The sequence below is a fragment of the Pseudophryne corroboree genome, chromosome 2 (genome assembly GCF_028390025.1).
Source record: "Pseudophryne corroboree isolate aPseCor3 chromosome 2, aPseCor3.hap2, whole genome shotgun sequence".
In the NCBI taxonomy this organism is placed as follows: domain Eukaryota; kingdom Metazoa; phylum Chordata; class Amphibia; order Anura; family Myobatrachidae; genus Pseudophryne; species Pseudophryne corroboree.
The window spans coordinates 37,797,048-37,821,641 of NC_086445.1; the positions used below are offsets into that span (position 1 = coordinate 37,797,048).

The 24,594-nt window shown below is 49.1% G+C and overlaps 1 protein-coding gene across 1 annotated transcript in view; it reads left to right on the forward strand.

Moving 5' to 3' along the window:
* The window catches only part of LOC134989911 (zinc finger protein 271-like), a 187,372-nt gene that overhangs the window by 4,325 nt on the left and 158,453 nt on the right, over nucleotides 1-24,594 (forward strand). The window contains exons 4-8 of the mRNA XM_063950633.1: nucleotides 5,487-5,598; nucleotides 5,992-6,092; nucleotides 6,208-6,280; nucleotides 8,636-8,736; nucleotides 8,898-8,967. Coding sequence (XP_063806703.1) covers nucleotides 5,487-5,598; nucleotides 5,992-6,092; nucleotides 6,208-6,280; nucleotides 8,636-8,736; nucleotides 8,898-8,967 — 457 coding nt within the window. The remainder of the gene's footprint in view (nucleotides 1-5,486; nucleotides 5,599-5,991; nucleotides 6,093-6,207; nucleotides 6,281-8,635; nucleotides 8,737-8,897; nucleotides 8,968-24,594) is intronic.

The window sequence follows — 24,594 nt, forward strand, 5'->3', positions numbered from 1 at the left end:
CATGAAGCTCCAGAGGGACGATCACAGGTACAGCCTGGATGGTCACCGGAGCCACGCCGCCGGCCCCCTCACAGATGCTGAAGCAAGAAGAGGTCCAGAATCGGCGGCTGAAGACTCCTGCAGTCTTCTAAAGGTAGCGCACAGCACTGCAGCTGTGCGCCATTTTCCTCTCAGCACACTTCACACGGCAGTCACTGAGGGTGCAGGGCGCTGGGGGGGGGGCGCCCTGGGAGGCAAATGAAAACCTTTTAAAAAGGCTAAAAATACCTCACATATAGCCCCAGAGGCTATATGGAGATATTTACCCCTGCCTAAATGTACTAAATAGCGGGAGACGAGCCCGCCGGAAAAGGGGCGGGGCCTATCTCCTCAGCACACGGCGCCATTTTCTGTCACAGCTCCGCTGGTCAGGAAGGCTCCCAGGTCTCTCCCCTGCACTGCACTACAGAAACAGGGTATAACAGAGAGGGGGGGCATAATAAATGGCTATATATTAATATAAAAGCAGCTATAAGGGAGCACTTAATCATAAGGCTATCCCTGTCATATATAGCGCTTTTTGGTGTGTGCTGGCAGACTCTCCCTCTGTCTCCCCAAAGGGCTAGTGGGTCCTGTCTTCGTATAGAGCATTCCCTGTGTGTCTGCTGTGTGTCGGTACGTGTGTGTCGACATGTATGAGGACGTTATTGGTGTGGAGGCGGAGCAATTGCCAAATATGAGGATGTCACCTCCTAGGGGGTCGACACCAGAATGGATGCCTTATTTGTGGAATTACGGGATAGCGTCAACTCGCTTAAGCAGTCGTTTGCCGACATGAGGCGGCCGGACACTCAATTAGTGCCTGTCCAGGCGCCTCAAACACCGTCAGGGGCTGTAAAACGCCTTTTGCCTCAGTCGGTCGACACAGACCCAGACACAGGCACTGATTCCGGTGGTGAAGGTGACGAATCAACCGTATTTTCCAGAAGGGCCACACGTTATATGATTTTGGCAATAAAGGAGATGTTACATTTAGCTGATACTACAGGTACCACTAAACAGGGTATTATGTGGGGTGTGAAAAAACTACCAGTAGTTTTTCCCGAATCAGAAGAATTAAATGACGTGTGTGATGAAGCGTGGGGTGCCCCCGATAAAAAACTGCTAATTTCCAAGAAGTTATTGGCTTTATACCCTTTCCCGCCAGAGGTTAGGGAGCGCTGGGAAACACCTCCTAGGGTGGACAAAGCGCTAACACGCTTATCAAAACAAGTGGCGTTACCCTCTCCTGAGACGGCCGCACTTAAAGATCCATCAGATAGGAGGATGGAAAATATCCAAAAAGGTATATACACACATGCAGGTGTTATACTACGACCAGCTATTGCGACTGCCTGGATGTGCAGTGCTGGGGTAGTTTGGTCAGAGTCCCTGATCGAAAATATTGATACCCTGGACAGGGACAATATTTTACTGTCGTTAGAACAAATAAAGGATGCATTTCTTTATATGCGTGATGCACAGAGAGATATTTGCACACTGGCATCACGGGTAAGTGCTATGTCCATTTCGGCCAGAAGAGCTTTATGGACACGACAGTGGACAGGCGATGCGTAGAGGGGTTATTTGGGGTCGGTCTATCGGATTTGGTGGCCACGGCTACGGCCGGGAAATCCACCTTTCTACCTCAAGTCACTCCCCAACAGAAAAAGGCACCGACTTTTCAACCGCAGCCCTTTCGTTCCTTTAAAAATAAGAGAGCAAAGGGCTATTCATATCTGCCACGAGGCAGAGGACGAGGGAAGAGACAGCAACAGGCAGCTCCTTCCCAGGAACAGAAGCCCTCCCCGGCTTCTACAAAAGCCTCAACATGACGCTGGGGCTTCGCAAGCGGACTCGGGGGCGGTAGGCGGTCGTCTCAAAAATTACAGCGCGCAGTGGGCTCACTCGCAGGTAAATCCCTGGATCCTGCAGATAATATCTCAGGGGTACGGGTTGGAATTAGAGACAGAGCCACCTCGCCGTTTCCTGAAGTCTGCTTTACCAACGTCCCCCTCCGAAAGGGAGACGGTTTTGGAAGCCATTCACAAGCTGTATTCGCAGCAGGTGATAGTCAAGGTACCTCTTCTACAACAAGGGAAGGGGTATTATTCCACTCTATTTGTGGTACCGAAGCCGGATGGTTCGGTAAGGCCTATTCTAAATCTGAAGTCCTTGAACCTGTACATAAAGAAGTTCAAGTTCAAGATGGAGTCACTCAGAGCAGTGATAGCGAACCTGGAAGAAGGGGACTTTATGGTATCCTTGGACATCAAGGATGCGTATCTCCACGTTCCAATTTACCCCTCACACCAGGGGTACCTCAGGTTCGTTGTACAAAACTGTCACTATCAGTTTCAGACGCTGCCGTTTGGTTTGTCCACGGCACCTCGGGTCTTTACAAAGGTAATGGCCGAGATAATATTTCTTCTTCGAAGAAAAGGCGTATTAATTATCCCATACTTGGACGATCTCCTAATAAGGGCAAGGTCCAGAGAACAGCTAGAGATGGGTTTAGCACTATCTCAAGAGGTGCTAAAGCAGCACGGATGGATTCTGAATATTCCAAAATCCCAATTAATGCCGACAACTCGTCTGCTGTTCCTGGGGATGATTCTGGACACAGTTCAGAAAAAGGTTTTTCTTCCCGAGGAAAAAGCCAAGGAGTTATCTGACCTGGTCAGGAACCTCCTAAAACCAGGAAAGGTGTCTGTACATCAATGCACAAGAGTCCTGGGGAAAAATGGTAGCTTCTTACGAAGCAATCCCTTTCGGCAGATTCCATGCAAAGGGATCTGTTGGACAAATGGTCAGGGTCGCATCTTCAGATGCACCTGCGGATAACCCTGTCGCCGAGGACAAGGGTATCCCTTCTGTGGTGGTTGCAGGAGGCTCATCTATTGGAGGGCCGCAGATTCGGCATACAGGATTGGATCCTGGTGACCACGGATGCCAGCCTGAGAGGCTGGGGAGCAGTCACACAGGGAAGAAATTTCCAGGGAGTGTGGTCGAGCCTGAAAAAGTCTCTTCACATAAGCATTCTGGAACTAAGAGCAATCTACAATGCTCTAAGCCAGGCGGAACCTCTGCTTCAAGGAAGACCGGTGTTGATCCAGTCGGACAACATCACGACAGTCGCCCATGTAAACAGACAGGGCGGCACAAGAAGCAGGAGGGCAATGGCAGAAGCTGCCAGGATCCTTCGCTGGGCGGAGAATCACGTGATAGCACTGTCAGCAGTATTCATCCCGGGCGTGGACAACTGGGAAGCAGACTTCCTCAGCAGACACGACCTTCACCCGGGAGAGTGGGGACTTCATCCAGAAGTTTTCCACATGCTATTAAACCGTTGGGTAAAACCAATGGTGGACATGATGGCGTCTCGCCTCAACAAAACACTGGACAGGTATTGCGCCAGATCAAGAGATCCGCAGGCAATAGCTGTGGACGCGCTGGTAACACCTTGGGTGTACCAGTCGGTATATGTGTTTCCTCCTCTGCCTCTCATACCAAAGGTATTGAGGATTATACGGCAAAGAGGAGTAAGACTAGTGGCTCCGGATTGGCCAAGAAGGACTTGGTACCCGGAACTTCAAGAGATGGTCACGGACGATCCGTGGCCTCTACTTCTGAGAAGGGACCTGCTTCAGCAGGGTCCTTGTCTTTTTCAAGACTTACCGCGGCTGCGTTTGACGGCATGGCGTTTGAATGCCAGATCCTAAAAGGAAAAGGCATTCCAGAAGAAGTCATTCCTGCCTTGATAAAGGCAAGGAAGGAAGTCACCGCGAAGCATTATCACCGTATTTGGCGAAAATATGTTGAGTGGTGCGAGCAGCGGAGTGCTCCGATGGAGGAATTTCAACTGGGCCGTTTCCTACATTTCCTGCAATCAGGATTGTCTATGGGTCTCAAATTGGGATCTATTAAGGTTCAAATTTCGGCCCTATCAATATTCTTCCAAAAAGAATTGGCCTCAGTCCCTGAGGTCCAGATTTTTATCAAAGGAGTACTGCATATACAGCCTCCTGTGGTGCCTAAGGTGGCACCGTGGGATCTAAATGTAGTTTTAGATTTCCTCAAATGAACCACTAAAGAATGTGGATTTGAAATATCTCACATGGAAAGTGACTGTTACTGGCCCTGGCTTCGGCCGGGAGAGTATCTGAACTGGCGGCTTTATCTTATAAAAGCCCTTATTTAATTTTCCATTCGACATAGGGCAGATCTGCGGACGCGTCCGCATCTTCTCCCTAAGGTGGTATCAGCGTTTCACCTGAACCAGCCTATTGTAGTGCCTGCGGCTACAGACGACTTGAAGGACTCCAAGTTGTTGAACGTTGTCAGAGCCTTAAAAATATACATTTAAAGGACGGCTGGAGTCAGAAAATCTGACTCGCTGTTTATACTGTATGCACCCAACAAGTTGGGTGCACCTGCTTCTAAGCAGTCGATTGCTCGTTGGATTTGGAACAAAATTCAACTTGTACATTCTGTGGCAGGCCTGCCACAGCCTAAATCTGTTAAGGCCCATTCCACAAGGAAGGTGGGCTCATCTTGGGCGGCTGCCCGAGGGGTCTCGGCATTAAAACTCTGCCGAGCAGCTACGTGGTCAGGGGAGAACACGTTTGTAAAATTTTGCAAATTTGATACCCTGGCAAAGGAGGACCTGGAGTTCTCTCATTCGGTGCTGCAGAGTCATCCGCACTCTCCCGCCCGTTTGGGAGCTTTGGTATAATCCCCATGGTCCTTTCAGGAACCCCAGCATCCACTTAGGACGATAGAGAAAATAAGAATTTACTTACCGATAATTCTATTTCTCGGAGTCCGTAGTGGATGCTGGGCGCCCATCCCAAGTGCGGATTATCTGCAATACTTGTACATAGTTATTGTTAACTAATTCGGGTTATTGTTTAGGAAGCCATCTTTCAGAGGCTCCTCTGTTATCATACTGTTAACTGGGTTTAGATCACAAGTTGTACGGTGTGATTGGTGTGGCTGGTATGAGTCTTACCCGGGATTCAAAATCCTCCCTTATTGTGTACGCTCGTCCGGGCACAGTACCTAACTGGAGTCTGGAGGAGGGTCATGGGGGGAGGAGCCAGTGCACACCACCTGACCTGTAAAAGCTTTACTTTTGTGCCCTGTCTCCTGCGGAGCCGCTATTCCCCATGGTCCTTTCAGGAACCCCAGCATCCACTACGGACTCCGAGAAATAGAATTATCGGTAAGTAAATTCTTATTTTTTTGTTTTATAATAAATCCTATAAGGGCGTTTGATTTTTAATTGATGTATGTTGTGCTAAAGTGTAACAATACTGATACATCACTGGAGCACTGATGATTGGTCAGGACGCACTCGGTAATTGATCCCTGACCCATCGTCTGCCATTGTGCCCTGCAGTGTAATGTATTACACGGTACTCCTAGGTGTGGGGGTAAGTCATGTGACCAGCTCTCCTATGCTGCAGGTGCCTGGGAAGTGTAAGGATGTGGAGGTCTCGTTCTCTGTGACAGAGTGGGACTATTCAGGCGGACACAATGACGTTGTAATGGACCCTCCGCAGCTGCGTGACTCAGTGGGTAAGAGGACGTCTCTCAGGGTGTGTGATTCTATCCTGTCACTTCTCTCCGCCCCTCTCCCGGCTGTTTGGCTGTTACTGATCACTGCAGTTGGGACATAATTGGCCTCCATTCCCTCTGCATGTGTGTCCAAAGCGACTGCCAATTCCAGCTGACACCTGATCACGATCTATCGGATGCTGGGGGCTGGTGGAAGGTTGGATGATAAATTCTTCCCCCAGTGTCACTGGTCATGATGACCCTCGGGGGGTGACACCCCACCCAGATACACGTAACGGTGCAGGGCTGTGATTTACACCCGAGCCCTAGTGACAGGTGACCCTGTGTACTGATATATTCTGCTGTTATTACTAAGCATTGCTATATGGCTGTCATTGTCTGTTCTCCCCGCAGGTGAGTGTAGCTCTAGAAGCCCCCCAGGACGATGTGAGACCCCTCTGTACTCTGGGGATTATATAAAGGAAGAGAACCGGATTCTCATAGAGGATTATCAGGTAGCGGGACTGGCTGCATTGTCTCTTCTGCATTATGTTACTCTCATATCCTTATCCTGTGTATCCTCCTGGTATAGACGCTCGGTGTAATAATATTTCTGTCCTTGTATGACAGGCTGAGCCGGGACACGGGGTGTATCACCCGCAGTGTAAGGAAGAGGAGCCCGTCCCTGATCCCACCAGCTCAGGTGAGACAACCAAAGATTGGATTACATAACTGATGAAAAAAAATGTGGACACTCTGTACTGTGGCACCTATGGCAGCATTAGGTTATTATGTTACTGATTAGTGTGTCATTAGCTTCAGCTGCTGCCAGTGTTACAGCTGCTGACACTGCGTGCTAGGAAGGGGGAATAGGTGCTGGTCAGCACCTCATACTGCCGGCGCCCGTTCCTTCAGCTGGCAGACCTCCGGAGGGATGACCTGGTCACTGCCATAACGGCAGGCAGCCTCTCTGCACAAGACAGAAGGGGGAGGAGCTCAATTCCTGTCAGTGTATGTAGAATAGTCAGTGTTGGGGAGGGGGAGGAGCCTAGTTCCTGTCAGAGTATAAATCTCCCCTGACTTTATCTGACAGACGCAGAACATAGTGATGGCTCCTCCATGTCTCAAACCCATGGGAAGTTACAGAGTGTCAGCTTAGTGTTATTTGTCATTAGTGTCTGTGCTATAGCTCTTTCCCTCTAGTATGTGTCACCCTGTCAGAATGGGATAAAATATGTGTTTTATGTTTTCTGACTATCAAAAAGTATAACATGTGAGGAGGGCGTGGCCTAGCTGGAGACCTGAGTGGACATGCTTTTAGCTCCCGCTCGGTGGACCCGATTTTGCCTGCTTTATCTTGCATCCAGCGCTGAATCGGAGCACTGAAGTGCTTACCCCACCCGCACCTAGACTGTATCAGAGGTTTTTCCCGCAGAGCCGGGAGACTGTTTGGTGGTCTCTGCAGGTTGCGGTCTACCTTCTTCCTGGAAGCTGCGTCCTCAGGTAGTCTTTTCCAACTGCCTGAGACGCGCTTCTGGTGCGGAGGTCCGACCACACCCATTGGGCAGCTGAACTTGTTCAGTCCCCCATTCCCTTTCCCCTCACTGCTCTCCATTCTACAAGGCAGTTCTGCTGCTATTGGAGGCACACATATTATGCAACTCTCACGAGGGGCTGGGCTATAGTGTCACCCTCAACCAGCCTGCTAATTATTGGGAGTTGTGGCCCCCTAGCTTATGTACAGGTAGTGGCTGCTGAATATAAGCCTTAATAGTATAAATATTCATTTGAAATTGGTCTACAGCCCTGTGCCTTTTTGAGACACCTGCTCCTCTTCCTGAGGCTTCCTACACCCTCTTGTAACCTCAGCTGGTCGGGATCGGTGGTCCCCTGGAGCTGAACATTGAGATCTTGGACCCACAGACTTCACAGCCGGCCATCTTGGACCCGACCCCACCAAGGACAAACGCAGCATTTCCCTGCACTATAAGCGATTTCAATACCTAGATTTCAGTGGGACAGCTAGTATTACGCCCTCCCACCTATAGTGACGAGAGCAGAGTTACGCTACACTCGTCCTGATAATCGTTTCCACTCACGGAATTGATACCACGGAGAATTCACCATATCTGTGTGTTGGCTGGCTGGAATAACTTCCTAAAGCGCCTTCTCTTTTCCTGTGGGATAAAAAGAAAGTTATATCCACAGCCTTCATTTTACAATATGACTGACTGTTGGCTCTGTGACTCTGTCCATTCTGTTGGCTCATCCACTCTGCCTAGCTGTGGTTTTATATATTGATTGGTGCCGAATTCCGATTTGAGTCCTGGAGCCACGACACTCTGTACGCCACCAGCTCCCACATTTCTAATTTATATGCTGTATAATTTCAAGTCAGCCATGCTGGCCTAAATTCCAGCTTTTGGGGCCTCTCCTACAGAACCCGTCTGTGGATCTGTGTTGGTCTTTCATCGTTCCTACTACTTTTTGTATCTGCATACCAAACTCTAGGCCGCACCTGGCAAATTTCTAGTCATGTCTAATAAAATAAGAGATCTGCTGCAACTACAATGCCAAGTACGTTTCCTACCTGATCCAAACCCTCCCAGCAGATAGAGTAGTCTGTCCCTTCATCTCCCATGTCATCTTCAGAGATAGACTTTGACCCATCGATACAGGCGGTCCTTACAACTCTATTGTACTGGATTAAACATGTGAGGTGAGATGTGGGTGTGTGTATAGGAACACTATAATAACAGTATAGTTACTGTAATGGCACGTATTGCCCATGAAATCATATAAAACAAACATAACCGTGACCTGCAATAATGTAACTCCTGTAGCACATGTATTAGTGCAGCTGAGAGATGTCTTGGGGCTGGTTGTTGGGGCAGGGACATGAGGGAACTACAGGAGATCAGCGGCCCTGGGGTAAGGTCCTGTGTGGTGTGTGTGGTCCGGCCTGTGTGTGTGAGGGGCCAGTCCTCACCTCCCCACTGACTGTACATAGAATCACTATACTTACTGTAATGTAATGTTCTGTATCCATTCCCCGCAGGTGTGTGCAGCTCTAGAACTCCGGCAGACCCCTGTGAGACCCCTCTGTACTCTCCGGGCTGTATAGAGGAAGAGAACAGGACTGTGACACAGGAATATCAGGTAGAGGAACCTGCTCTGACCTCTCCTCCTCACACATCCGCTCCTCACATTGCAGGATCTTGTGTTATTCCCATGTCCCCGCCCTGTGTGTGACTCCTATAGAGATGTCCCGTGTAACGTGTGGGTGGGACATGTATGTGACACATGTTCTTGTATGACAGGATGAGACGGAACACGTGATTTATCACCGGCAGTGTAAGGAAGAGGCCGTTCCTGCTGAGATCAGCCCAGGTGAGAGAGACGCAGACGCTCTGGGGATATAATATTGCTGTACGGGGAGAAGTATTTGTATTACTGGAGATATGCCTTATATGTGACGTTACATAAATGGGAGGGAAGAGCAGCTTATCTCAGCGCTATAACATGGAACACATGACAAGATACTGAGACAGTTGTACATCACAGCCGCCATCTTTACCATGCAGTGACACGTCTCTTCATTCTGATGTCACCGCGCCGCACACAGAGGTTTGGGAACCTGGTGACCCCCAACTAGACACCTTCTGTATAACCAGCCGCACTGACTGCTGGGGGTAACAATACTAATGTTACTGCTTTTGTCGCCTAAAGCACCACTGAGCCAATTCCCCAGTACACAAGCCTGAAGACATTACATACATGTACACGTAACATATTACACGCACACTGACTGATTCAGGTGTAGTTCAGTTTGGTGACGTATCTTGTGTGTTATCGCCGGTGTGTAATGGACACAAGTAGCGCACTGCAGAGATGTACACAAACACTCACATCTCCCTTGTGGCACAGGTCAGTGAGGGCTGTGAGGATACCGGGTGTTAGATCCGGAGTTTGCTAAGTGTTCCCAGATTCTTAGGTTCAGCAATCACACAGGTAAGGAGGAAAGGGGGTACAATGGCACCTTTACTGCACATATAGATGTAGCCAAGCTCGTGTTTGCTGCGATGCAGCTTGCTGGAACACTGTGCTGCATGGCATGCCAGGGTGCGAATAACAGGATTTCTCTAACGTCCTAGTGGATGCTGGGGACTCCGTCAGGACCATGGGGAATAGCGGCTCCGCAGGAGACAGGGCACAAAAGCAAGCTTTTAGGATCACATGGTGTGTACTGGCTCCTCCCCCTATGACCCTCCTCCAAGCCTCAGTTAGGTTTTTGTGCCCGTCCGAGTAGGGTGCAATCTAGGTGGCTCTCTTAAAGAGTTACTTAGAAAAAGTTTTTAGGTTCTTTATTTTCAGTGAGTCCTGCTGGCAACAGGCTCACTGCATCGAGGGACTTAGGGGAGAGATTTTCAACTCACCTGCGTGCAGGATGGATTGGATTCTTAGGCTACTGGACACCATTAGCTCCAGAGGGAGTCGGAACACAGGGCTCGCCCTGGGGTTCGTCCCGGAGCCGCGCCGCCGACCCCCCTTGCAGATGCTGAAGATGAAGAGGTCCGGAACCAGGCGGCAGAAGACTTTCAGTCTTCATCAGGTAGCGCACAGCACTGCAGCTGTGCGCCATTGTTGTCAGCACACTTCTCACAGCAGTCACGGAGGGTGCAGGGCGCTGGGGGGGGGCGCCCTGGGCAGCAATGTATAATACCTGTATGGCGAAAAATACATCACATATAGCCCTTGAGGCTATATGGATGTATTTAACCCCTGCCAGATATCAAAAACTCCGGAGAAGAAGCCCGCCGAAAAGGGGGCGGGGCCTATTCTCCTCAGCACACAGCGCCATTTTCCCTCACAGAAATGCTGGTGGGAAGGCTCCCAGGCTCTCCCCTGCACTGCACTACAGAAACAGGGTTAAAACAGAGAGGGGGGGCACTGATTTGGCGATATGTACATATATTAAAATGCTATAAGGGAGGAACACTTATATAAAGGTTGTCCCTGGATAATTATAGCGTTTTGGTGTGTGCTGGCAAACTCTCCCTCTGTCTCCCCAAAGGGCTAGTGGGGTCCTGTCCTCTATCAGAGCATTCCCTGTGTGTGTGCTGTGTGTCGGTACGTGTGTGTCGACATGTATGAGGTAAATGTTGGTGAGGAGGCGGAGCAAATTGCCTGTAATGGTGATGTCACTCTCTAGGGAGTCGACACCGGAATGGATGGCTTATTTATGGAATTACGTGATAATGTCAACACGCTGTAAGCCGGTTGACGACATGAGAGGGCCGGCGAACAAATTAGTATCTGTCCAGGCGTCTCAAACACCGTCAGGGGCTGTAAAATGCCCATTTACCTCAGTCGGTCGACACAGACCCAGACAAGGACACTGATTTCAGTGTCGACGGTGAAGAAACAAACGTATTTTCCTTTAGGGCCACACGTTAAGGGCAATGAAGGAGGTGTTACATATTTCTGATACTCCAAGTACCACAAAAAAGGGTATTATGTGTGAGGTGAAAAAACTACCTGTAGTTTTTCCTGAATCAGATAAATTATATGAAGTGTGTGATGATGCGTGGGTTTCCCCCGATAGAAAATTATTGGCGGTATACCTTTTCCCGCCAGAAGTTAAGGCGCGTTGGGAAACACCCCTCAGGGTGGATAAGGCGCTCACACGCTTATCAGAACAAGTGGCGGTACCATCTAGAGATAGGACCGTACTTAAGGAGCCAGCTAATAGGAGGCTGAAAAATATCCTAAAATGTATACACACACATGCTGGTGTTATACTGTGACCAGCGATCGCCTCAGCCTGGATGTGCAGACCTGAGGTGGCTTGGTCGGATTCCCTGACTAAAAATATTGATACCCTTGACAGGGACAGTATTTTATTGACTATAGAGCATTTAAAGGATGCATTTCTATATATGCGAGATGCGCAGAGGGATATTGCACTCTGGCATCAAGAGTAAATGCGATGTCCATATCTGCAAGAAGATGTTTATGGACACGACAGTGGTCAGGTGATGCAGATTCCAAACGGCACAAAGATGTATTGCCGTATAAAGGGGAGGAGTTATTTGGGGTCGGTCCATGGGACCTGGTGGCCACGGCAACTGCTGGAAAATCCACCGTTATTTACCCTAAGTCACATCTCTGCAGAAAAAGACACCGTCTTTTCAGCCTCAGTCTTTTCGTCCCTATAAGAGTCATATCTGCCCAGGGATAGAGAAAAGGGAAGAAGACTGCAGCAGGCAGCCCATTCCCAGGAATAGAAGCCCTTCGCCGCTTCTACTAAGTTCTCAGCATGACGCTGGGACCGTACAGGACCCCTGGATCCTACAAGTAGTATCCAAGGGGTACAGATTGGAATGTCGAGGCGTTTCCCCCCTCGCAGGTTCCTGTAGTCTGCTGTACCAATGTCTCCCTCCGACAGGGAGGCAGTATTGAAAATAATTCACAAGCTGTATTCCCAGCAGGTGATAATAAAAATACCCCTCCTACAACAAGGAAAGGGGTATTGTTCCACACTATATGGTGGTACTGAAGCCAGAAGGCTAGGTGAGACCGATTCTAAATCAAAAAATTTTTTTGAACACTTACAAAGGTTCAAATTCAGATGGAGTCACTCAGAGCAGTGATAGCAAACAAGGGGACTATATAGTGTCCCGGGACATCAGGGATGCTTACCTCCATGTCCCAAAAATTTGCTTTTCTCACCAAGGGTACCTCAGGTTCGTGGTACAGAACTGTCACTATCAGTTTCAGACGATGCCGTTGGATTGTCCAAGGCACCCCGGGTCCTTACCAAGGTAATGACCGAAATGAGGATTCGTCGTCAAAGAGAATGGACGACCTCCTGATAAGAACAAGGTCCAGAGAACAGTTGGAGGTCGGAGTAGCACTATCTCAAGTAGTTCTACGACAGCACGGGTGGATTCTAAATATTCCATAACCGCAGTTGTTCCGACGACACGTCTGCTGGTCCTAGGGATGATTCTGGACACAGTCCAGGAAAAGGTGTTTCTCCCAGAGGAGAAAGCCAGGGAGTTATCCGAGCTAATCGGGATCCTCCTAAAACCAGGAAAAGTGTCAGTGCATCATTGCACAAGAGTCCTGGTAAAAATGGTGGCTTATTACGAAGCGCTTCCATTCGGCAGATTTCACACAAGAACTCTTCAGTGGGATCTGCTGGACAAATGGTCCGGATCGCATCTTCAGATGCATCAGCGGATAACCCTATATCCAAGGACAAGGGTGTCTCTCCTGTGGTGATTACAGAGTGCTCATCTTCTAGAGGGCCGCAGATTCGGCATTCAGGATTGGATGCTGGTAACCACGGAGGCCAGCCTGAGAGGCTGGGGAGCAGTCACACAGGGAAAAAATTTCCAGGGAGTGTGATCAAGTCTGGAGAATTCTCTCCACATAAATATACTGGAGCTAAGAGCAAATTTATAATGCTCTAAGTTTAGCAAGGCCTCTGCTTCAAGGTCAGCCGGTATTGATCCAGTGGGATAACATCACGGCAGTCGCCCACGTAAACAGAAAGGGCGGCACAAGAAGCAGGAGGGCAGTGGTCAAAACTGCAAGGATTTTTCGCTAGGCGGAAAATCATGTGTTAGCACTGTCAGCAGTGTTCATTCCGGGAGTGGATGACTGGGAAGCAGACTTCCTCAGCAGGCACGACCTCCACCCGGGAGAGTGGGAACTTCATCGGGAAGTTTTCCGCATGATTGTGAACCGTTGGGAAAGACCAAAGGTGGACATGATGGCGTCCCGCCCGAACAAAAAACGTGACAGGTATTGCGCCAGGTCACGAGACCTTCAGGCGATAGCTGTGGACGTCCTGGTAACACCGTGGGTGTAACAGTCGGTGTATGTGTTCCCTCCTCTGTTTCTCATAACCAAGGTATTGAGAATTATAAGACGTAGAGGAGTAAGAACTATACTCGTGGCTCCGGATTGGCCAAGAGGGACTTGGTACCCGGAACTTCAAGAGATGCTCACAGAGGACTAATGGCCTCGGGAGCTAAGATGGGATTTGCTTTCAGCAAGAACCATGTCTGTTCCAAGAGGAACCGTGGCATCTGCCTCTAAGAAAGGACCTGCTCCAGCAGGGACCTTGTCTGTTCCAAGACTTACCGCGACTGCGTTTGACGGCATGGCGGTTGAACGCCGGATCCTAAGGGAAAAGGCATTCCGGAAGAAGTCATACCTACCCTGGTCAAAGCCAGGAAGGAGGTGACCGTACAACGTTATCACCACATGTGGTGAAAATATATTGCGTGGGTGAGGCCAGGAAGGCCCCACGAAAAAATTTCGACTAGGTCGATTTCTGCACTTCCTGAAAACAGGAGTGTCTATGAGCCTCAAATTGGGGTCCATTAAGGTTCAAGTTTCGGCCCTGTAGATTTTCTTCCAGAAAAAATTGGCTTCAATTCCTGAAGTCCAGACGTTTGTCAAGGGAGTATTGCATATACAGCCCCTTGTGTGCCTCCAGTGGCACCGTGGGATCTCAACGTAGTGTTGGGATTCCTAAAATCATATTGGTTTGAACCGCTCAAATCTGTGGATTTGAAATATCTCACATGGAAAGTGACCATGTTGTGGCCCTGGCCTCGGCCAGACGATTGTCAGAATTGGGGGCTTTGTCTTAAAAAAGCCCATATTTGTTTTTCCAGTCGGACAAGGCAGAACTGCGGACTCGTCCCCAGTTTCTTCCTAAGGTGGTGTCAGCGTTTCACCTGAAACAACATATTGTGGTGCCTGCGGCTACTAGGGACTTGGAGGACTCCAAGTTGCTAGACGTTGTCGGGGCCCTAAAATATATATATATATATATATATATATATATATATATATATATATATATATATATATATATATATATATATATATTTCCAGGACGGCTGGAGTCAGAAATTCTGACTTGCTGTTTATATTGTATGCACCCAAAAAGCTGGGTGCTCCTGCTTCTAAGCAGACTATTGCTTGTTGGATTTGTAGTACAATTCAGCTTGCACATTCTGTGGCAGGCCTGCCACAGCCAAAATCTGTAAGTGCCCATTCCACAAGGAAGGTGGGCTCATCTTGGGCGGATGCCCGAGGGGGTCTCGGCTTTAAAATTTTGCCGAGCAGTTACGTGGTCAGGGGGGAACACGTTTGTAAAATTCTACAAATTTGATACCCTGGCTGAGGAGGACCTGGAGTTCTCTCATTCGGTGCTGCAGAGTCATCCGCACTCTCCCGCCCGTTTGGGAGCTTTGGTATAATCCCCATGGTCCTGACGGAGTCCCCAGCATCCACTAGGACGTCAGAGAAAATAAGAATTTACTTACCGATAAATCTATTTCTCGTAGTCCGTAGTGGATGCTGGGCGCCCATCCCAAGTGCGGATTGTCTGCATTACTTGTACATAGTTATTGTTACAAAAATCGGGTTATTATTGTTGTGAGCCATCTTTTTTTAGAGGCTACTTCATTGTTATCATACTGTTAACTGGGTTCAGATCACAAGTTGTACGGTGTGATTGGTGTGGCTGGTATGAGTCTTACCCAGGATTCAAGATCCTTCCTTATTGTGTACGCTCGTCCGGGCACAGTACCTAACTGAGGCTTGGAGGAGGGTCATAGGGGGAGGAGCCAGTACACACCATGTGATCCTAAAAGCTTGCTTTTGTGCCCTGTCTCCTGCGGAGCCGCTATTCCCCATGGTCCTGACGGAGTCCCCAGCATCCACTACGGACTACGAGAAATAGATCTATCGGTAAGTAAAATCTTATTTTCTCTATCGTCCTAGTGGATGCTGGGGTTCCTGAAAGGACCATGGGGAATAGCGGCTCCGCAGGAGACAGGGCACAAAAGTAAAGCTTTCCGATCAGGTGGTGTGCACTGGCTCCTCCCCCTATGACCCTCCTCCAAGCCAGTTAGATTTTTGTGCCCGGCCGAGAAGGGTGCAATCTAGGTGGCTCTCCTAAAGAGCTGCTTAGAAAAGTTTAGCTTAGGTTTTTTATTTTACAGTGAGTCCTGCTGGCAACAGGATCACTGCAACGAGGGACTTAGGGGAGAAGAAGTGAACTCACCTGCGTGCAGGATGGATTGGCTTCTTGGCTACTGGACATCAGCTCCAGAGGGACGATCACAGGTACAGCCTGGATGGTCACCGGAGCCTTGCCGCCGGCCCCCTTGCAGATGCTGAAGTAAGAAGAGGTCCAGAATCGGCGGCAGAAGACTCCTCAGTCTTCTAAAGGTAGCGCACAGCACTGCAGCTGTGCGCCATTTTCCTCTCAGCACACTTCACACGGCAGTCACTGAGGGTGCAGGGCGCTGGGAGGGGGGCGCCCTGGGAGGCAAATGAATACCTATTTTGGCTAAAAATACCTCACATATAGCCTCCGGAGGCTATATGGAGATATTTAACCCCTGCCAGAATCCGTTAAGAGCGGGAGACGAGGCCGCCGAAAAAGGGGCGGGGCCTATCTCCTCAGCACACAGCGCCATTTTCCCTCACAGAAAGGCTGGAGGGAAGGCTCCCAGGCTCTCCCCTGCACTGCACTACAGAAACAGGGTTAAAACAGAGAGGGGGGGCACTAATTTGGCGTTAGAAATATATAAAAAAGATGCTATAAGGGAAGACACTTATATAAGGTTGTCCCTATATAATTATAGCGTTTTTGGTGTGTGCTGGTAAACTCTCCCTCTGTCTCTCCAAAGGGCTAGTGGGTCCTGTCCTCTATCAGAGCATTCCCTGTGTGTGTGCTGTGTGTCGGTACGTGTGTGTCGACATGTATGAGGACGATGTTGGTGAGGAGGCGGAGCAATTGCCTGTAATGGTGATGTCACTCTCTAGGGAGTCGACACCGGAATGGATGGCTTATTTAGGGAATTACGTGATAATGTCAACACGCTGCAAGGTCGGTTGACGACATGAGACGGCCGACAAACAATTAGTACCGGTCCAGACGTCTCAAAAACACCGTCAGGGGTTTTAAAACGCCCGTTTACTTTAGTCGGTCGACACAGACACAGACAGGGACACTGAATCCAGTGTCGACGGTGAATAAACAAACGTATTCCTTATTAGGGCCACACGTTAAAGGCAATGAAGGAGGTGTTACATATTTCTGATACTACAAGTACCACAAAAGAGGGTATTATGTGGGATGTGAAAAAACTACCGTAGTTTTTCCTGAATCAGATAAATTAAATAAAGTGTGTGATGATGCGTGGGTTCCCCCCGATAGAAAATTATGGGCGGTATACCCTTTCCCGCCAGAAGTTAGGGCGCGTTGGGAAACACCCCTTAGGGTGGATAAGGCGCTCACACGCTTATCAAAACAAGTGGCGGTACCGTCTATAGATAGGGCCGTCCTCAAGGACCAGCTGACAGGAGGCTGGAAAATATCATAAAAAGTATATACACACATACTGGTGTTATACTGCGACCAGCGATCGCCTCAGCCTGGATGTGCAGAGCTGGGGTGGCTTGGTCGGATTCCCTGACTAAAAATATTGATACCCTTGACAGGGACAGTATTTTATTGACTATAGAGCATTTAAAGGATGCATTTCTATATATGCGAGATGCACAGAGGGATATTTGCACTCTGGCATCAAGAGTAAATGCGATGTCCATATCTGCCAGAAGATGTTATGGACACGACAGTGGTCAGGTGATACAGATTCCAAACGGCACAAAGGTGTATTGCCGTATAAAGGAAGAGGAGTTATTTGGGGTCGGTCCATCGGACCTGGTGGCCACGGCAACTGCTGGAAAATCCGCCGTTTTTACCCTAAGTCACATCTCTGCAGAAAAAGACACCGTCTTTTCAGCCTCAGTCCTTTCGTCCCTATAAGATCATATCTGCCCAGGGATAGAGGAAAGGGAAGAAGACTGCAGCAGGCAGCCCATTCCCAGGAACAGAAGCGTTCCACCGCTTCTGACAAGTTCTCAGCATGGCGCTGAGACCGTACAGGACCCCTGGATCCTACAAGTAGTATCCCAGGGGTACAGATTGGAATGTCGAGACGTTTCCCCTTCGCAGGCTCCTGAAGTCTGCTTTACCAAGGTCTCCCTCCGACAAGGAGGCAGTATGGAAAAAAATTCACAAGCTGTATTCCCAGCAGGTGATAATTAAATTACCTCTCCTACTACAAGAAAAGGGGTATTATTCCACACTATATTGTGGTACTGAAGCCAGAAGGCTAGGTGAGACTTATTCTAAAAAATTTTTTGAACACTTATAAAGGTTCAAATCAAGATGGAGTCACTCAGAGCAGTGATAACGAACCAGGAAGAAGGGGACTATATAGTGTCCCGGGACATCAGGGATGCTTACCTCTATGTCCCAAATTTGCCCTTCTCACTAAGGGTACCTCAGGTTCGTGGTGCAGAACTGTCACTATCGGTTTCAGACGCTGCCGTTTGGATTGTCCACGGCACCCCGGGTCTTTACCACGGTAATGGCCGAAATGATGATTCTTCTTCGAAGAAAAGGCGTCTTAATTATCCCTTACTTGGACGATCTCCTGATAAGGGCATAGTCCAGGGAACAGTTGGAGGTCGGAGTAGCACTATCTCGGATACTGCTACAACAGCACGGGTGGATTCTAAATATTCCAAAATCGCAGCTGATCCCGACGACACGTCTGCTGTGCCTAGGGATGATTCTGGACACAGTCCAGAAAAAGGTGTTTCTCCCGGAAGAGAAAGCCAGGGAGTTATCCGAGCTAGTCAGGAACCTCCTAAAAACAGTGCATCATTGCACAAGGGTCCTGGTAAAAATGGTGGCTTCCTACGAAGCAATTCCATTCGGCAGATTTCACGCAAGATCTTTTCAGTGGGATCTGCTGGACAGATGGTCCGGATCGCATCTTCAGATGCATCAGCGGATAACCCTATATCCAAGGAGGGTGTCTCTCCTGTGGTGGTTATAGAGTGCTCATCTTCTAGAGGGCCGCAGATTCGGCATTCAGGATTGGATGCTGGTGACCACGGAGCCCAGCCCGAGAGGCTGGGGAGCAGTCACACAAGGAAAAAATTTCCAGGGAGTGTGATCAAGTCTGGAGACTTTTCTCCACATAAATATACTGGAGCTAAGGGTAAATTTATAATGCTCTAAGCTTAGCAAGACCTCTGCTTCAAGGTCAGCCGGTATTGATCCAGTGGGAAAAACATCACGGCAGTCGCCCACGTAAACAGACAGGGCGACACAAGAAGCAGGAGGGCAATGGCAAAAACTGCAAGGACTTTTCGCTGGGCGGAAAATCATGTGATAGCACTGTCAGCAGTGTTTCATCCCGGGAATGGAAACTGGGAAGCAGACTTCCTCAGCAGGCACGACCTCCACCCGGGAGAGTGGAAACTTCATCGGGAAGTTTTTTCCACATGATTGTAAACCGTTGGGAAATACCAAAGGTGGACATGATGGCGTCCCGTCTGAACAAAAAACGGGACAGGTATTGCGCCAGGTCAAGAGACCCTCAGGCAATAGCTGTGGACGTTCTGGTAACACCGTGGGTGTACCAGTCGGTGTATGTGTTCCCTCCTCTGCTTCTCATACCTAAGGTGCTGAGAATTATAAGACGTAGAGGAGTAAGAACTATACTCATGGCTCCGGATTGGCCAAGAAGGACTTGGTACCCGGAACTTCAAGAGATGCTTACAGAGGTCTTATGGCCTCTGCCGCTAAGAAGGGACTTGCTTCAGCAAGTACCATGTCTGTTCCAAGACTTACCGCAGCTGCGTTTGTCGGCATGGCGGTGGAAAGCCGGATCCTAAGGGAAAAAGGCATTCCGGAAGAGGTCATTCCTACCCTGGTCAAAGCCAGAAAGGAGGTGACCGCACAACATTATCACCACATGTGGCGAAAATATGTTGCGTGGTGTGAGGCCAGGAAGGCCCCACAAAGAAATTTCAACTCTGTCGTTTCCTGCATTTCCTGCAAACAGGAGTGTCTATGGGCCTCAAATTGGGGTCCATTAAGGTTCAAATTTCGGCCCTGTCGATTTTCTTCCAGAAAGAATTGGCTTCAGTTCCTGAAGTCCAGAAGTTTGTCAAAGGAGTATTGCATATACAACCCCCTTTTGTGCCTCCAGTGGCACTGTGGGATCTCAACGTAGTTCTGGGATTCCTCAAATCACATTGGTTTAAAACCAGTCAAATCTGTGGATTTGAAGCATCTCACATGAAAAGTGACCATGCTCTTGGCCCTGGCCTGGACCAGGCGAGTGTCAAATTGGTGGTTTTTTCTCAAAAAAGCCCATATCTGTTTGTCCATTCGGACAGGGCAGAGCTGCGGACTCGTCCCCAGTTCTCTCCCTAAGGTGGTGTCAGTGTTTCACCTGAACCAGCTTATTGTGGTGCCTTGCACCTACTAGGGACTTGGAGGACTCCAAGTTGCTAGATGTTGTCAGGGCCCTGAAAATATGTTCCAGGACGGCTGGAGTCAGGGAAACTGACTTGCTGTTATCCTGTATGCACCCAACAAACTGGGTGCTCTTGCTTCTAAGCAGACTATTGCTAGTTGGATGTGTAATACAATTCAGCTTGCACATTCTGTGGCAGGCCTGCCACAGCCAAAATATGTAAATGCCCATTCCACAAGGAAGGTGGGCTCATCTTGGGCGGCTGCCCGAGGGGTCTCGGCTTTACAACTTTGCCGAGCAGCTACTTGGTCAGGGGCAAACACGTTTGCTAAATTCTACAAATTTGATACCCTGGCTAAGGAGGACCTGGAGTTCTCTCATTCGGTGCTGCAGAGTCATCCGCACTCTCCCGCCCGTTTGGGAGCTTTGGTATAATCCCCATGGTCCTTTCAGGAACCCCAGCATCCACTAGGACGATAGAGAAAATAAGAATTTACTTACCGATAATTCTATTTCTCGGAGTCCGTAGTGGATGCTGGGCGCCCATCCCAAGTGCGGATTATCTGCAATACTTGTACATAGTTACAAAAATCGGGTTATTATTGTTGTGAGCCATCTTTTCAGAGGCTCCGCTGTTATCATACTGTTAACTGGGTTTAGATCACAAGTTGTACGGTGTGATTGGTGTGGCTGGTATGAGTCTTACCCGGGATTCAAAATTCCTCCCTTATTGTGTACGCTCGTCCGGGCACAGTACCTAACTGGCTTGGAGGAGGGTCATAGGGGGAGGAGCCAGTGCACACCACCTGATCGGAAAGCTTTACTTTTGTGCCCTGTCTCCTGCGGAGCCGCTATTCCCCATGGTCCTTTCAGGAACCCCAGCATCCACTACGGACTCCGAGAAATAGAATTATCGGTAAGTAAATTCTTATTTTTAATACCTACCGGTACATCCTTTTCTCCTAGTCCGTAGAGGATGCTGGGGTCCATTTCATGACCATGGGGTATAGACTGTTCCGCAGGAGCCTTGGGCACTTTAAGACTTTTCAAAGGGTGTGAACTGGCTCCTCCCTCTATGCCCCTCCTCCAGACCTCCGTTATAGGAACTGTGCCCAGGGAGACGGACATTTCGAGGAAAGGATTTACATTTATACTAATGGTGAGAATCATACCAGCTCACACCTCAACCATGCCGCACAACGTGGCATTCAACATAATACATGCCAACAGGCATGAGCCATTTACAGCAACATGCTGAAAACAAATGTAACACAACTTGTGTAACTAACTGAACAAAACTGCAGGCAAAGTACGCACTGGGTCGGGCGCCCAGCATCCTCTACGGCAGGGCTGGCCAAACCAGTCCTCGAGATCTACCAACAGTTCACATTTTCCAGACCACCTAGCTAGTACACAGGTGTAGTCATTACTAATTAAGATGTGCTGCATTCATTCCTAACTGACAATTCTACAGATCTCCAGGAGGACTGGAAAACATGTACTGTTGGTAGATCTTGCCCTGCCCTGCCGTAGAGGATGCTGGGCGCCCGACCCAGTGCGTACTTTGCCTGCAGTTTTGTTCAGTTAGTTACACAAGTTGTGTTACATTTGTTTTCAGCATGTTGCTGTAAATGGCTCATGGATTAGGAGAAAAGGATTTACCGGTAAGTATTAAAATCATGTTTTCTCATACGTCCTAGAGGATGCTGGGGTCCATTTCATGACCATGGGGTTTATACTAAAGCTCCAGTATGGGTGGGAGAGTGCGGATGACCCTGCAGCACCGATTGACCAAACTTGAGGTCCTCATCGACCAAAGTGTCAAACTTATAAAATTTAGCAAAAGTGTTTGACCCCGACCAAGTAGCTGCTCTGCAAAGTTGTAATGCCTAGACCCCCGCGGGCAGCTGCCCAGGACGAGCCCACCTTCCTAGTAAAATGGGCCTTCACCGACTTCGGCAACGGCAAACCAGCCGAAGAATGAGCGTGCTGAATCCGTACCTCTGATCCAGAGTGCAATAGTCTGCTTGGAAGCAGGACACTCAATCTTGTTGGGAGCATACAGGACAAATAAAGACTCTCTTTTCCGTATCCGAGCTGTTTTAGCGACATAAATCTTCAAAGCCCTAACCACATCTAGAGACTTAGACTCAGTGAACGTGTCAGTAGCCACTGGCACCACAATTGGTTTGTTTCTGTGGAAAGATGAAACCACCTTCGGAAGAAAATGTTGGCGAGTTCTCAACTCTGCCCTATCTTCATGGAAGACCAGGTAAGGGCTCTTGTGAGACAAGGCCCCCAACTCAGGCACCCGCCTTACGGATGCCAAGGCTAAAAGCATCACCACTTTCCAAGTGAGAAACTTCAACTCTATTTCCTGTAGAGGTTCAAACCAACTCGATTGAAGGAACTGCAACATCACATTAAGGTCCCATGGTGCAACTGGAGGCACAAATGGAGGTTGGATGTGCAAAACCACTTTCACAAAGGTTTGTACTTCAGGAAGAGAAGCCAATTGTTTTTGAAAGAAAACTGATAAGGCCGAAATCTGGACCTTGATTGACCACAATCTCATCCACACCAGCCTGCAGAAAATGGAGAAAACATCCCAACTCAAACTCTTCCGTAGGAGCCTTCTTGGATTCACACCAAGATATGTATTTTCTCCAAATACGGTGGTAATGTTTAGACGTTACTCCTTTCCTGGCCTGAACAAGAGTGGGAATGACTTCCTTGGGAATACCCTTTCGGGCTAGGATCCGGCGCTCAACAGCCATGTCATCAAACGTAGCCGCGGTAAGTCTTGATACACGCACGAGGAGGAAGAGGCTGAGGATTTTCTATGAGCAACTCCTGAAGATCTGGGTACCAAGCCCTCCTTGGCCAGTCTGGGGCAATGAAGATTGCTCGAACTCTTGTTCTTCTTATTATCTTGAGATCTTTTGGGATCAGCGGAAGCGGAGGGAAGACATACACCGACCGGAATATCCACTGGGCCACTGCTATAGCTTGAGGGTCTCTCGACCTGGAACGATATCTCTGAAGCTTCTTGTTGAGACGAGATGCCATCATGTCTACTTGAGGAACGCCCCAGAGACTTGTCACCTCTGCGAAGACTTCTTGGTGGAGGCCCCACTCTCCTGGATGGAGATCGTGTCTGCTGAGGAAGTCTGTTTCCCAGTTGTCCACTCCCGGAATGAAAATCGCCAACAGAGCTCTGAAATGTCTTTCTGCCCAGGGGAGAATCCTTGACACCTCTGCCATTACTGCTCTGCTTTTCGTTCCGCCTTGCCGGTTTATGTACGCGACTGCCGTTACATTGTCCGACTGGATCTGCACAGGATGATCTTGAAGATGATGCGCCGCTTGTAGAAGGCCGTTGTAAATGGCTCTCAACTCCAGAACATTTATGTGAAGGCAGGCTTCCTGACTTGACCATTTTCCTTGGAAGCTTTACCCTCGAGTGACAGCTCCCCAGCCTCGGAGACTTGCATCCCTGGTTCAGGACCCAATCCTGAATCCCGAACCTGCGTCCCTCTAGTACTTGAACTGTGCACCCACCACAGGAGCGAAATCCTGGCTTTTGACGACAGGATTATCTTCCTGTGTAGGTGGGATCCGGACCACTTGTCCAACAGGTCCCATTGGAATACTCGCATGAAATCTGCCAAACTGTGTGGCCTCGTAGGCCGCCACCATCTTTCCCAACAACCGAATGCACTGATGGTTTCAGTATCTGTTTGACCATACGCTGGATCTCCAGAGCCTTTTCCACCAGAAGAAATACTCTCTGAACTTGTGTGTCCAGTATCATCCCGAGAGAGGACAATCTCGTCGTCGGATCCAACTGAGATTTTGGAAAACTTATGATCCAACCGTGTTGTTGGAGTATGGACAGGGAGAGTGTGATGTACTGCAGCAACTGCTCCCTGGATCTCGCCTTTATCAGGAGATCGTCCAGATAAGGAATTATATTGACTCCTTTTTTACGAAGGAGGACCATCATTTCCGTCATCACCTTGGTGATTACCCTCGGCGCCGTGGAGAGACCAAAAGGCAACGTCTGGAACTGGTAATGGCAGTCCTGAACCGCGAATCTCAGATAAGCCTGGTGAGGAGGATAAATGGGAACATGTAGGTAAGCATCCTTTATGTCTACCGACACCATGAAGTCCCCCTCCTCCAGACTGGAAATCACTGCCCTCAGTGATTCCATTTTGAACTTGAACCTTTTCAAGTAGAGATTCAGATTTTTTAGGTTTAAAATTGGTCTGACCGAGCCGCCCGGCTTCGGAACTACAAAAAGGGCTTGAATAGGGGGGCGGAGCTAACCGGCATCTAGGAAAGCTGTGTTTCAGTGGAGCTCCAGGCTTAACCCTCTAATAAAGGTGCCCTGGCCTAACCTAAATAAGCCCTGCCGGCACATACTACTGCACCCAGACCTGCTTGCCCGTCTGACATCGGGAGCCGAGTGCTGCGGAGTCGGGGGGGCCCTTCTTTGCCCCCTGCAGATTGCGGCCTACCTCCGGTGGTGGAGCCGGGGCCTCGATTTCTGTGGCGGGCCGCCGAAGCGACCCGTCTGCTGGACCCGGGCTGACCCGCCTCCCACCGCGGATTACCTACCCTGCTCACCTGCTAC